The sequence below is a fragment of the Stegastes partitus genome, unplaced genomic scaffold (assembly GCF_000690725.1).
Source record: "Stegastes partitus isolate 25-593 unplaced genomic scaffold, Stegastes_partitus-1.0.2 Scaffold114, whole genome shotgun sequence".
Classification (NCBI taxonomy): Eukaryota; Metazoa; Chordata; class Actinopteri; family Pomacentridae; genus Stegastes; species Stegastes partitus.
Window position 1 is genome coordinate 845,077 of NW_007577845.1, and position 11,433 is coordinate 856,509.

The following is an 11,433-nucleotide window of genomic DNA, read 5'->3' on the forward strand; positions in this document are numbered from 1 at the left end:
TGATCTGTAATCATCAAGCAGAAACCAAAAAACCAAAACATCAGAGGAAGATGATGATTATAGATGCTGCTCATTAATCTGATGTTTTACTTAAAGGTAAACGCAACACGACAGCTCAAATATAAGTAAAAGTACAACACTACAAACCCTAATTATATGAAAGTATTATCAGCAAAAGTTAGTAAAAGTATTCATGCTTTTATTATTGTATGAACATTGCATCTAGCTGATTTAACTTCATACAACATCAAGTGTCTGTAAACCAGTTCATTGCATTTTATATCATTCGTTATATCACAATAGATTTTTTAATTTGTTATAAATTAAACTACAGCTGTCAGATAAAAGTAGTGGAATAAAATGTACAACATCCATCCATCATCGCAGAAAGATCCCGGGTGTCCTCACCGGGACGCCAACTGGCAACCTTCTAGCTGTGAGGCAACGCTGCTAACCACTGATCCACCTTACAGCCCATGAGAATATCAACATCATCCAGTTCACCGCCGGGCACAAAACTCCAAAACTGAAGCAGCGTGTTACTCGGGGCTATCATTTGTTATTGACCTCTTAAATAAAACTAAAAAGGAGCAGTTTTTGAATCATTTTTTAATGATAGATTAAGGATTGAAGGTAACTTTGCCAGTTTCCTTGTTCCAAAATCATCCAAAACACTGAGTCACTGAAAAAGGAAGTCGCTGCCATTCATTTATTCTTATCAAGTTCTGACCAGATTTCCTTATTCACCAGTTAAATGCAGTTTGATTTGAGCTGCAGGTTGGACTGAGATTGTTTCTGTAGGAACTAGTGGGTGAGACATGAGAGGTGACAGGAGACAGATAGAGGCTGATAGAGGCTGATAGAGGCTGATAGAAGCTGATGGAAGTGTCTGAGGTCCAATCAGGTTTGTTCCTCTCTCTAAATGCCACAGAGATATTCTGGTCAGACGGGCTTCAGCTCATCCATGTTACTGTAAACACTCGTTTCTGTCTCCATTACACACATGGATCCAGTTTCATTACCAGACAAAGGAAGACGTGGTGACACTGACTGATTGTTTGGGGATTGTTGGTTTCTCTCCATAAAACCGTGAGGACTTGACCTCAATAATATACATAAATAAAATGTCATTGAATTAAACTGGGGTTTGAGGACATAAATATTATTTAATAGCTGTAATTTATTCAGAGTGATGACATCGATCATATCAGTGTTACGCAGAAAGGAAGGAATGTGTGTGTGTGTGTGTGTGTGTGTGTGTGTGTTGTTTTCATATCTTCACATGTGTACATCTGATCTACTTCACACTCAGCAGGTCCATCACAGGAGAACCAAGGAAGCGCTGTGTCGAGTTTGAAGTCATTTGGATGAGCTGTGGCTGTTTCAGGAGTCTTTCTGTGGTTGGCATTGGGCACACTGTGGGCGGAGCTAAAGATGCTTCTGTTGCTCGTTAATGCAAAGAGCACATTTGTGATCCAGCAGCTTCGTTAAGTGTTTTGCTAACGTGAGTCCGTTGTTGCCCTTCAGTGATGAACTTCATCAGTAAAAAGCTTGTTGTCAGAGAAACGCAGAGGTAGTGATGCTGTAAGATCAGAGGTGCAAGAAGTACTCAGATCTAGAACTTGAGTGAAAGTAGCACTACCTTAGTGTAGAAATACACTGATACAAGTCATGCATTCAGATTTTTATTTAACTAAAAGTATAAAAATATTAGCATCGATCTATATTTAAAGTTAAAAAAAAGTTCCCAATATGCAGAATGGCTTATTTTAGAATGATGCACATTATTTATTTTAATTATTGATGCCTTCATGTGTTCATAACTTTAATATTCAAGCTGATTATTGAACTACTTTGTGCAGTTCATCTGCTGGGTAGCTTGTAAATTTCTTCTTGGAGATCAATAAAGTTTAATCTTAATTTTAGACATCATTTATTTGTTCGTTATATTTTGTATGATTAAAGTAAAATCTGCAAAGCAACTAAAGTGATCAAATAAATGTAGTGGAGTGAAAGCACAGTGTTCCAGTCTCTGATTATGAAGCGTCGTGGAAGTACAGAACAACTCAAATTAAGTCGAGTAAATGTAATCAGCTGATTTCCTCGTCTAGATAAGATCACGTCATGCTGAGTAATGATCGTAACTGGATTTGTGGGTTTTTTCAGGTGAACACGCTCAGAACAAACTCGACAGTGAGAGAAAAGCAACGAGCTCACGATGCTCGGTGTTATTTTTGATCTCAAGGGTTTTACTGTCCAACAAAGAAAATAGAAAGAGAACATTTAGAACAAAAACCAGATCATGTGCTCGTGCATGACGGCGGCTGCTTTCACTGCTCTCATAGGCCAAACCAGAGCTCGGTGTCATTAACACATTCCTGTGGGTTCTGTTTGTTTTGTGGGTGATTCCAACTGCACATCATTACCTTAAAATAACAACGGACTGTGACTATACAATGCCATATATATCATTTAATGTTTGGACTTGCAGCACCGCAGGGTTTTGTGACTTACTGTCCGACCTCGTGCAGAACCGGAGCAGGACACAGCAGATAACCATCTCTGACCACTGTCGGCTTCTGATCTGAGGAGAAACACAGAAAAACTGTGAGAGCTGCTGTTGCTTATAAAGGAGAAAAAAATATACAAAACACATATAAATAATTCACCAGGGAGCAGAAACGGCAGAACAGTTTATCCTTCTGGTGCTCTGCTGGGAAATGGTTTGAACTCCTTGTAGCACAGATCCATAATCTAATTTCACATTAGCAAAGAGGAAATGCACCTGTCTGTCATTCTGTGTGTGCAAATCGATTGGTGGATGTAATAAACTGAAAAAATGAACTTGCTTGGCTGTTTTTAAGCTTTTAGTGTCGTCGTGTCTATTTAAATTAAAACTTATCTTCAGAATTTATTTGGAATTTTTGGCTTTTTTTTACTAGAAAATATCACAGATAGGAGTGAAAAATCAAAGCAAAGCAATCAGAAGTAAATCAGCAGTAGAGATTAAAAGCAGAACTGTGAAGTGAAGCTCCAGTCCTGTGTTGTCTCTTCATGTCCTCCCTGTGACTCCGGCTCAACCCCTCCCTGCTATTGATCCGTTAATAGACTAATGAGAGCAGAACATCTCCTCCCTCTCTCTGCTCGGCCTCATAATATCTCCTCTGTTCTCCGGCCGAAGTCAACAAAAAGCCGCCACTGTTTGCTTCGTGACTCTGACTTTCCACTGCAGCACAGCGATCTGCACATCGTTCCATATCACAGATGGTTTTATGTCCAGACTGCAGAGCAGCACCATGTAGGTGCATGTTGGAGCACCAGCGTGAAGCGAACCTCCAGCATTTATTCATTCCTCTGGCGCTGCAACAAGTGAATTCATCTAAACGCCAGCTGAGCTACATATCAGCCGACCTCTGGAGCTCGACCGTGTCAGTGTGTCGTTCACTCACTGTGCGCCACTTGATTGAAAGTGATGGAGCAGAGTATGTTGTCGGTCCTCTTTGATCCGCTGAAGCCGCTGCCCCTCAGAACCACGTCGAACGACTCTGGGAAACATCAGACACAGCTGTGACAGCGAGTTCAAACAGACGTAAACAGAAACAGGAATCACTGAGCAGAAAATAAGTTGACATGCACAGACGGCTGACAAATTAAAGGAAAAACCTGAACCTGGACCCCAACAGTGAGGGAATCTGGTGGCTCTGTTATGATGTGGGGTCCTATTGGTGCCATGGATCGACTCCACTTGTCGACCTGTCTGGTGGCTCGTGGTGGCCCAACACCTCACTGAGACACTCGATGCTGCGTTTTCCTCTAATTTGTCAGCCGCCTGCACGTTTACATACTGGCAGCGACAGCACTAACACAGCCGAGTGATGTTTGGCATGGTCACCATTTAAATTTAGAAGGCTAGCATGCTAATATTAGCTAGCTAGCACTATTTTTTGAGTTGATGATGGTGTTAGATGTAAAGTCAGAGAATCACTGAGGTCGTTAGAAACGATCCTAACAGGAAGGTCCATCACACAAATGTCAAACAAATGGTGACACTAAAGCTCAGGTATCATTAAGATTCATCGTCTGGAGATCATGAAGGTTGGTTCATCATTACGTAGTCATCTGTTTGATAGTCATATGGACAGACTGCTGTCTGGACCAAACAACTGACATCCCTACTGCCATCTAGCACGACTAAAGAATTAGTTTGACACATTAAAGTCCTCTCAGGTCATTTATTTAAACCTTTTAAAACTTTTATCGTTGTGTCAAAGTTATATATGAATAAAGTATTTTTTTCCATGAATTCCCTTTATGCCCTAAAATCACTCCATCCCTACTAAGGCCTTGTATGTACCTTACAATATACAGTCGTGACTCGATAATCCGACCCTGAGTCATGGTCTTGACTGCTCGTATAAAAACAACACATGGACATGTTGGATCTTACCATTCACACAAACGCTCGACGGCTCTATTGTGAAAACTTCAGAGCACGACTGCTTCAGGACCTGTGAAACAGGATGAAGCTCAGATGGTGATTAGCTGCATAATAAATCACCTCCACACAGCGTGAATGTTTCTGCATGTCATTGTCCATCACGTGACCTCACCGTGTTGACGATATCTTTGAGGGCATGAAACCCGGACAGAACTGGAAAGACTTGCTCCGTGCCGTCTGCTATTTCAGCGAGCTGCGACCAAACACAAAACAGTTTGTTTATCGTCCACGTACAGAACACGAGCTTCAGCGTCTCGGTGACGTTCGGTAGCATTTAGGGAGGGAAAGCCTGTTTCCAGGAGATGAAAGCTTTGGGCAGCTGGCTGAAGCTTTCATCTCCTGCTTTAATGACGGCAGCGCAGGAAGTTTGTCTGGCATTATTTAATTAGAGAGTGATGTAATTGCTTCCTCTTTGGACCACAGAGGCGTGTGGTCAGGTCAAAAAATCACTTGCAGCTACTGACTACTGAAGTCTTCCAGGTCACACGTTGTCAGATAAACTTATTAATACTGGTTATGAGGAATAATAACATGAATAAGCTTTGGAATACAAACACAGGACGGGTTCAGGGCAGAAGCTGAGCAACAACCGACGCCACTCTGAATGAAATATGGCCGTTTTGTCATTCTCAACAAATGCAATTACAGTTTTCCTCTGTGCTGTAAATCTCACTTGTAATAATGATGTGATGTTGAGTGTAGAAGAGATCCCATATCACAGCAGATAATGTGCTTGTTTGTGGGATAACAGCTCGATTTCCTTTGTGTTTCCTCCAATCAGCAGAAGACATATGGGTTTATTATTCTTACCCGCCGTGAAACACGACTTTGAGGACGTACTGGGTTTCATCCTCGTCATACTGTGTTGAGTGTTTTCATTACTGTCCTTCAACAACTAATGCCTTGACAGGAAGAAATCAAAGTCTCTCCCAGGAAATGAAAACTTAAAATATGCTGAATAAAAGGCAACATGCACGCCAGCGGCTTGGGATCAAATCCCTCACATGTCCAACTTATTGAAAAAAAAAGTCCATTTCCGCACACATCCATCACGTCTGCATCAGTTTGAGTCCTGGGAGAGGTTCTGGTGACCAAAACTCACAACTTTTTAATAAATCAATGCAGAGATGATGCTTGAACTGACTTTTATTGTCGATGCATTCGCTGTTTTTAAAACAAACGAATCCTAAACTCTGAATCCCTGTCGGCTCCCCACGAGGCTTCAGCTGAACTGAGCAACGAGGTCAAGGTGTGTTCACAAACCTGGGCCAGAAACAACACAACCTAACACACACTGACACACACAGAAAGACAAATAAAACCGCCGTGTTTAAACAGAAACAGTATCGGTAACCGGGACAGTTCTCTCTCACAGCGCTGCCCGGCATTCAGAGGCCAGGAAGAGGCTGATAACAGGATCAAACTGAAGCCCTCCTACCTGTTTGTGGTCGAAGTCCATGACCCCGACACAGTACACTCTGGCTCCGAAGCCTCTGGCCCGGTCAGCCTGGGAACCACAACACACAGAGTCAAGTTGTGCTTCTGCTGACACACATCTCGTCCGTATTTATGTACTCAGATGAGCTGGAACTGATGAGAGATCAAATGATCAAACATGTTTTATTGTTACGGCTCCACAAATTCCCAAAGCATGCATTAAAGTGTTACAGCGGTTCGTGTTTTGCTTCTCGCTGGGCAGTTCGTGCAACTTGATACGAACACCAACAAGCGACTCTTCAGAGTGTTGTGTTGTAACGGATGGAACAATGTGAGGAGTGCATGTGTCAGCGTGTCTCCAAACAACGAACAGCATCAACAGCAAACCCACAAACTGAGTTAAAAGTGGACGTGATGTTTACAGAGGAGCTTGTTTCAAGTGTCTTCAGATTATTTTTCTTGCTGTACTTGAGTTAAAAACAATAGAAAACACCATGAGGATGAGCATCGTGATCGTCTGACAGTCCCTCTACCATTAGATTTATCTTCAGTAGTTTGTGTTTTACCTCCTTCACACTCAGCTCAAACGGGTACACGTCCAGCTTGCCGTCAGTCAGAACGATAATGATGCTGGACGTCGGTGAAGTTTGCGTCTTCATTTGCTCCGACACCTGATAATGGAACGTTAACTTAGAGGATTTCCTACCAAACCGATGCATTCCTTCACTAAACCAGAATATACAGCAAAATATATGATAAAATGGACCAATATGCACAAGACACAGCATCCACAGTTGTTGTACGATAGATTTTTTCAGACTTTTGATGACAGTGTCACTGAAAATATTACAGAAGTTGCAGTAAATACATAATCAGCTGTGCAAGAATCACAATCTGTGGCTGCAATTGCAATATCAGGTGTGTTCATGTACCGCTTTCAGGCCTTCATGCATGTACGTTTCACCGGCTGGAGTGATCTGGCTCAGCTCGTTCAAACCCTCGTCGATCTTCGACCTGCGGAGCCGGATCACAAAACACAGACCACACGAATAGAAAAGATCTAAAAGTCTCTGTGTGATGATGTTGGAAGATGGATGAAGAGTTGGAGAGAGAGACAGAAGCAGAAAGGTAATGCGTACCTGTCTCCGGTCAGTGGAAGCACCACGACGGCTCGAGCTGAGAAGACGATGTAGGAAACCCTCATTCTGGGGCTGAGAGACACACAGACAGCATGAGGAGATCGGTTCTAGGATTAGAAGCTACACGTGCTGGTGTACATGTTAAGGTCATGTGTGTCACCAGAAAAGCAAATTTCACATCAATGCAAACAACCAACAAAATGCTTTTCTCACTTTACATGACAGTGATGAACAATATGATGCACAAAACATGACATAACATAAACTAAAACTGCATTTCATACATCATATGATGAGACAAAGTGTAGTGAAGTCATACATTCAACATGAGGTTATACGACGACGCTGATGAAATGACATCAAACTCCACGACGTGAGAAAGCAGAGAAGCCACAACGTAAACTAATAAAACCACAACTATTATTAAACTTACAGCACATGAAGCAGCGTTTCATGTCTGAGTGAAACTTCAGCATTAACAGAACCACTAACAGAGCCGCTGCCTGCCTGTGAACGGACTCGGTTCTGTCTGTTGTGGTCAGAACCACCTTCAACATCTGGCTGCTTGTTTGGTTCTCCTATTCAGCGCCCTGCTATTAAACCTAAAGATATCACACACGCCCTCCGTGCTATTACCCAGAGGGGTTTTGGAGCAGTTGGTGGCCTTGTATGATGTCTGCTGCCTGAAATAGGCCTGCCCTACTTTCTGTTCACTACGACTGTAATTTAAAGACCTATTCTGACTCTCTGCTGTGTAAATAGTCTGCGTTTCCTTTTTATTTCCGCTGTCTGCACGCAGAGCGCTCGTCTAAACGGGGTATATAAAGTTTTGAATTATTTTTTGAGGCTTTTTCTGGGAGGGTGCAGCACAGAATAAAGAGGGATTACTTCAGCTTTAAAACCTAAATGCATGAAACACTCACCTGACAAACCTGCTGGTGAGCTGCTCCACAAACCCAAAGATCTCGTCCCAGTGGCCCCACACGCTGCCCGACCTGCACAAACCAGCAACAGAGTGAACAATCAAACGCATCCGAACACTGAAGTACCAGTTAGAGAGAGAGTCAACACAAATCAATTTAATCTGATTTATATCACTTATATTATCTGTCTAATCTATAAAACTAAAGTTCTGATGCTGCTTTAGGTGTTGTTCAGGGAGTAGAAAGATAAAAAATAAGCAGAAATAAAAGAGCAAATAGGAGGAAATTTAATAAGTTTAACACTTAAGACAAAACAAAAGGAGCCAGATGTGCACATCAGATCTAAAAATACTGAGATTCATGTAGAAATTTTACATTTTGCCAGATTTTTGGGGAACAAAACCTGCAAAATAAACAGAAAGGGTGTTGGTCAGTTTATTTTATTGGCGCTTGATGACAAACACAGAAAAGAATTAGTTAAATGTGCTGTTGTTGGGAAGTCTGTGAAGAAATTAGCTTTACATATTAACCAGATGTTGAAGAAGTTTTTACTTTCTTTACTTTGGCAAAATTAACAATAAAATACTATAAAAATATTCGACTACATGTAAGAGTCTTAAGTCTTCAGTTAATGTATTAATAGCAAAATTGTAGTTTAAGCACCGGTTTGGTCCCTCTGACTGATAAGTTATTATTTAAGATGTCATTAGATTATCAATACTGAAGCTTCAGTGTGTCAACAGCAGGTCAGTGTTACAGCTGCTGCAGGTGGAGCTGCTTCTAAATACTTTATATTCATTTTAACAAAATATTACAGTGAGGGGTCTGGACATGACTGACGGGAGAGACGAGAAGACAAATTAAAGTTCTGACGCACAAATCTGTTCACAGCTTTTTTTAGACTGTTAAAACTTTAATTTTTGGAGAGATATTGGATCACTTGTGTTGACATTAAAGCATGCAAGAAGAGTTTAGTGAAGCTGTTAACAGCTCATAGACATCTGAACTGTCTTCACAACGCTTCCTGTAAGATGACAGAAGCCATGTAGGTTGGAAACCACTGGTTTAAACTTTAACAATGTTGTGTTTTTTAAAGCCTGTTGTGTGAAATCTTTATTTTAATAATATCTAATCCAGTCAAATAAACATAATGGCGTAGTAAGGACAATATCTCCATCAGAAATACAGTAGAGTGGAAGAATAAAATAGAAAAACTCAAATAAAACTCTCCACTCAAGCACAGTACTTGAGTAAATGTACTTATTTACTTTCCACAGCTGATGATAACAACACAACACATTGAGGAAAGGCTGCGGCTATAAAAGGGAACCATCTCCAAGCACCTACTAAGATTAAAATAAACTGCAGCACAGCAGAAACTAAACACAGCCTTACATGGAGAGGACTCAGTCCAACAGGGTCTCTGCTCTACATGACATTCACTGAATATTTCACTCTGCCTCCAATAACTCACTTGTCCAGAACAAAATAAATATCAAACGCTCCATCGCAGGACGCGTCGTCCTCATCACGCACCGACGAACTCACGCAAACACGCACAACAAGTAGGACCTGGCAGAATATCCACATCCGATCCATAATCCATGCGTTTCATATCGAGTTTGGTTTTATAAAAAAAATAAGAAAAATAAAAATAAATAAGAAATCAGTGCAGTTGTGGAGAGACCTTCATCCTCACAGCCTCCCTCTGCAGCTCACATGTTGGACCAACATGCGGGATGTTGGTGGGAATGAAGGAACCGGGGCAGGGCGCACAGCTGCAGCCTGCACCGTCAGCCAGCGGCAGGAAGGACTCACACAGCTTCCTGTCCTCCAGGAAACTTCACAATAAAGTACACATCCCCAGCAAACAATATAAAATTTAAATAGAGTTCATTTAAAAGAATAAAAAACTATCAATATAGCATCATAAAAATACTCAATTACAATTACAAGTCCTGTTCGGCTACCAGTGAACCCTCACTATGAACTCTGCTCATATATATCATCTAGCTTTTAGCCTTTTTATTTTGAGAGTGATGTTAATTATCTTGCTGTGTTTCTCCAGACATCTCTTCCCCACAGCAGCTGGTAGAATAAATCATAACTGACATAGATTAGAGAAAAAAAGATAAGCTTGTATTTGAAACCTGATTGGCTGAGAGGCCTTCCTGTCAGTATAAAGACGCCTCTCTTCCCCTACAGTGTGCATAAAGTTGAATTAGGGTGCCATGTTTTAAGACCTAAATAAAAACGTACCCCTTCGTGAGTGATCAGCCCGGCAGCTTATTACAATACATGTCTTACTGACTCATAAATCCCCCTAACTGTATGTGTAATGTCTCAAACAAATGCAAAATGTTCTTGTAAATCTATTGCAGATGGAGAATTGAGTAGGATAACACAACGCCCTCGGTACGTCAGAGTGATTTACTGCTTTGCATGAAAATATAACCTCCCAGATTGAAGCTGAGCCCATTCCTTTGTCCTGAAACATGCACGTTGTCATGAACTCATTCCAGCTCTCCATGCTGTCCACTAACGGAGGAGCTGGTGGTTCGATGCCCTCCACATGCTGAAGTGTGTTTTGGCAAAACAACGAACCCCCGATGGTGCCTTGTTGAGCAGCTCTACTAAGTGGCAGAGCTCTGAGTACTGCTGAGGTAGAAAAGTGCTTCATGAGTGCACACTATTAACCATGTTGCACGAGCAGGACGCTGAGAGATGTTGATTTCATTCCTGGAGTTCTTCTGTGGTGCAGTTGCTGTAATTATATGTTCCGCTGCGCTCTCTGCAGGGATGCAATGCCCCCGTGGCCTGTGGCTTCCCAGCTGGTTCGGTTTCAGCTCTTAAGGAGGATGAAGTCATGACAGTAAACAAGTCAAATAATAACATACCAAAGTCTGTGTGTCAGCAAATGGCACCTCTTCTGTTTCATCTCGCACGAGCCAAGATTCACCCTTATTCATGGTCACGGATTATGTGATCTGCATTTTAATTCAGGGTGTGGGTGCTTTAACTCTTGTTGCATGTCCTGTCCGATCATTTCTGCTCTTTTCTGATTAAAAAAAGGCCGACCGGATCATCATCACAGCAGCTATAGAGCAGCTATAGAAGATCCTCACCGTTGGACTGTGTGCAGAACAACAGCCTGTCATACCACGAATGTTTTCAGTCCGGCCGTCTTGCCAACGGGAGCTTCAGTCAGTACAAACTCGGACGGTGCAGCCAAGCACCCTTCACACCCACATGGCTTTATTTTTAAAAATCTTAGCGAGAGCCCAAAGTTTCCAGAGATACCAAATGCATCAGGCCGAATCTCAGAAAATATGTATAAAATGCAAACCATGAATAGAGTTTTGTGTTTCAATCATTATAAACATCCTAAAGTTTCTCTCGTAGATTAAATCGTAGCAGCTGGACCTGCTTGAGTTCC

The 11,433-nt window shown here is 41.7% G+C and overlaps 1 protein-coding gene across 2 annotated transcripts in view; it reads right to left on the reverse strand.

Moving 5' to 3' along the window:
- Window positions 1-9,743, reverse strand: part of LOC103354626 (anthrax toxin receptor 2-like) — an 18,305-nt gene extending 8,562 nt beyond the window's left edge. For both annotated transcript variants that reach the window (XM_008278066.1, XM_008278065.1), the window contains exons 1-10: window positions 9,472-9,743; window positions 7,998-8,069; window positions 7,075-7,146; window positions 6,868-6,949; window positions 6,502-6,606; window positions 5,937-6,005; window positions 4,611-4,691; window positions 4,448-4,508; window positions 3,450-3,545; window positions 2,515-2,584 (exon numbers count right to left, since the gene is read on the reverse strand). In XM_008278066.1, coding sequence (XP_008276288.1) covers window positions 2,515-2,584; window positions 3,450-3,545; window positions 4,448-4,508; window positions 4,611-4,691; window positions 5,937-6,005; window positions 6,502-6,606; window positions 6,868-6,949; window positions 7,075-7,146; window positions 7,998-8,069; window positions 9,472-9,596 — 833 coding nt within the window. In that variant the 5' untranslated portion in view covers window positions 9,597-9,743. The remainder of the gene's footprint in view (window positions 1-2,514; window positions 2,585-3,449; window positions 3,546-4,447; window positions 4,509-4,610; window positions 4,692-5,936; window positions 6,006-6,501; window positions 6,607-6,867; window positions 6,950-7,074; window positions 7,147-7,997; window positions 8,070-9,471) is intronic.
- Window positions 9,744-11,433: the final 1,690 nt, after the last annotated feature.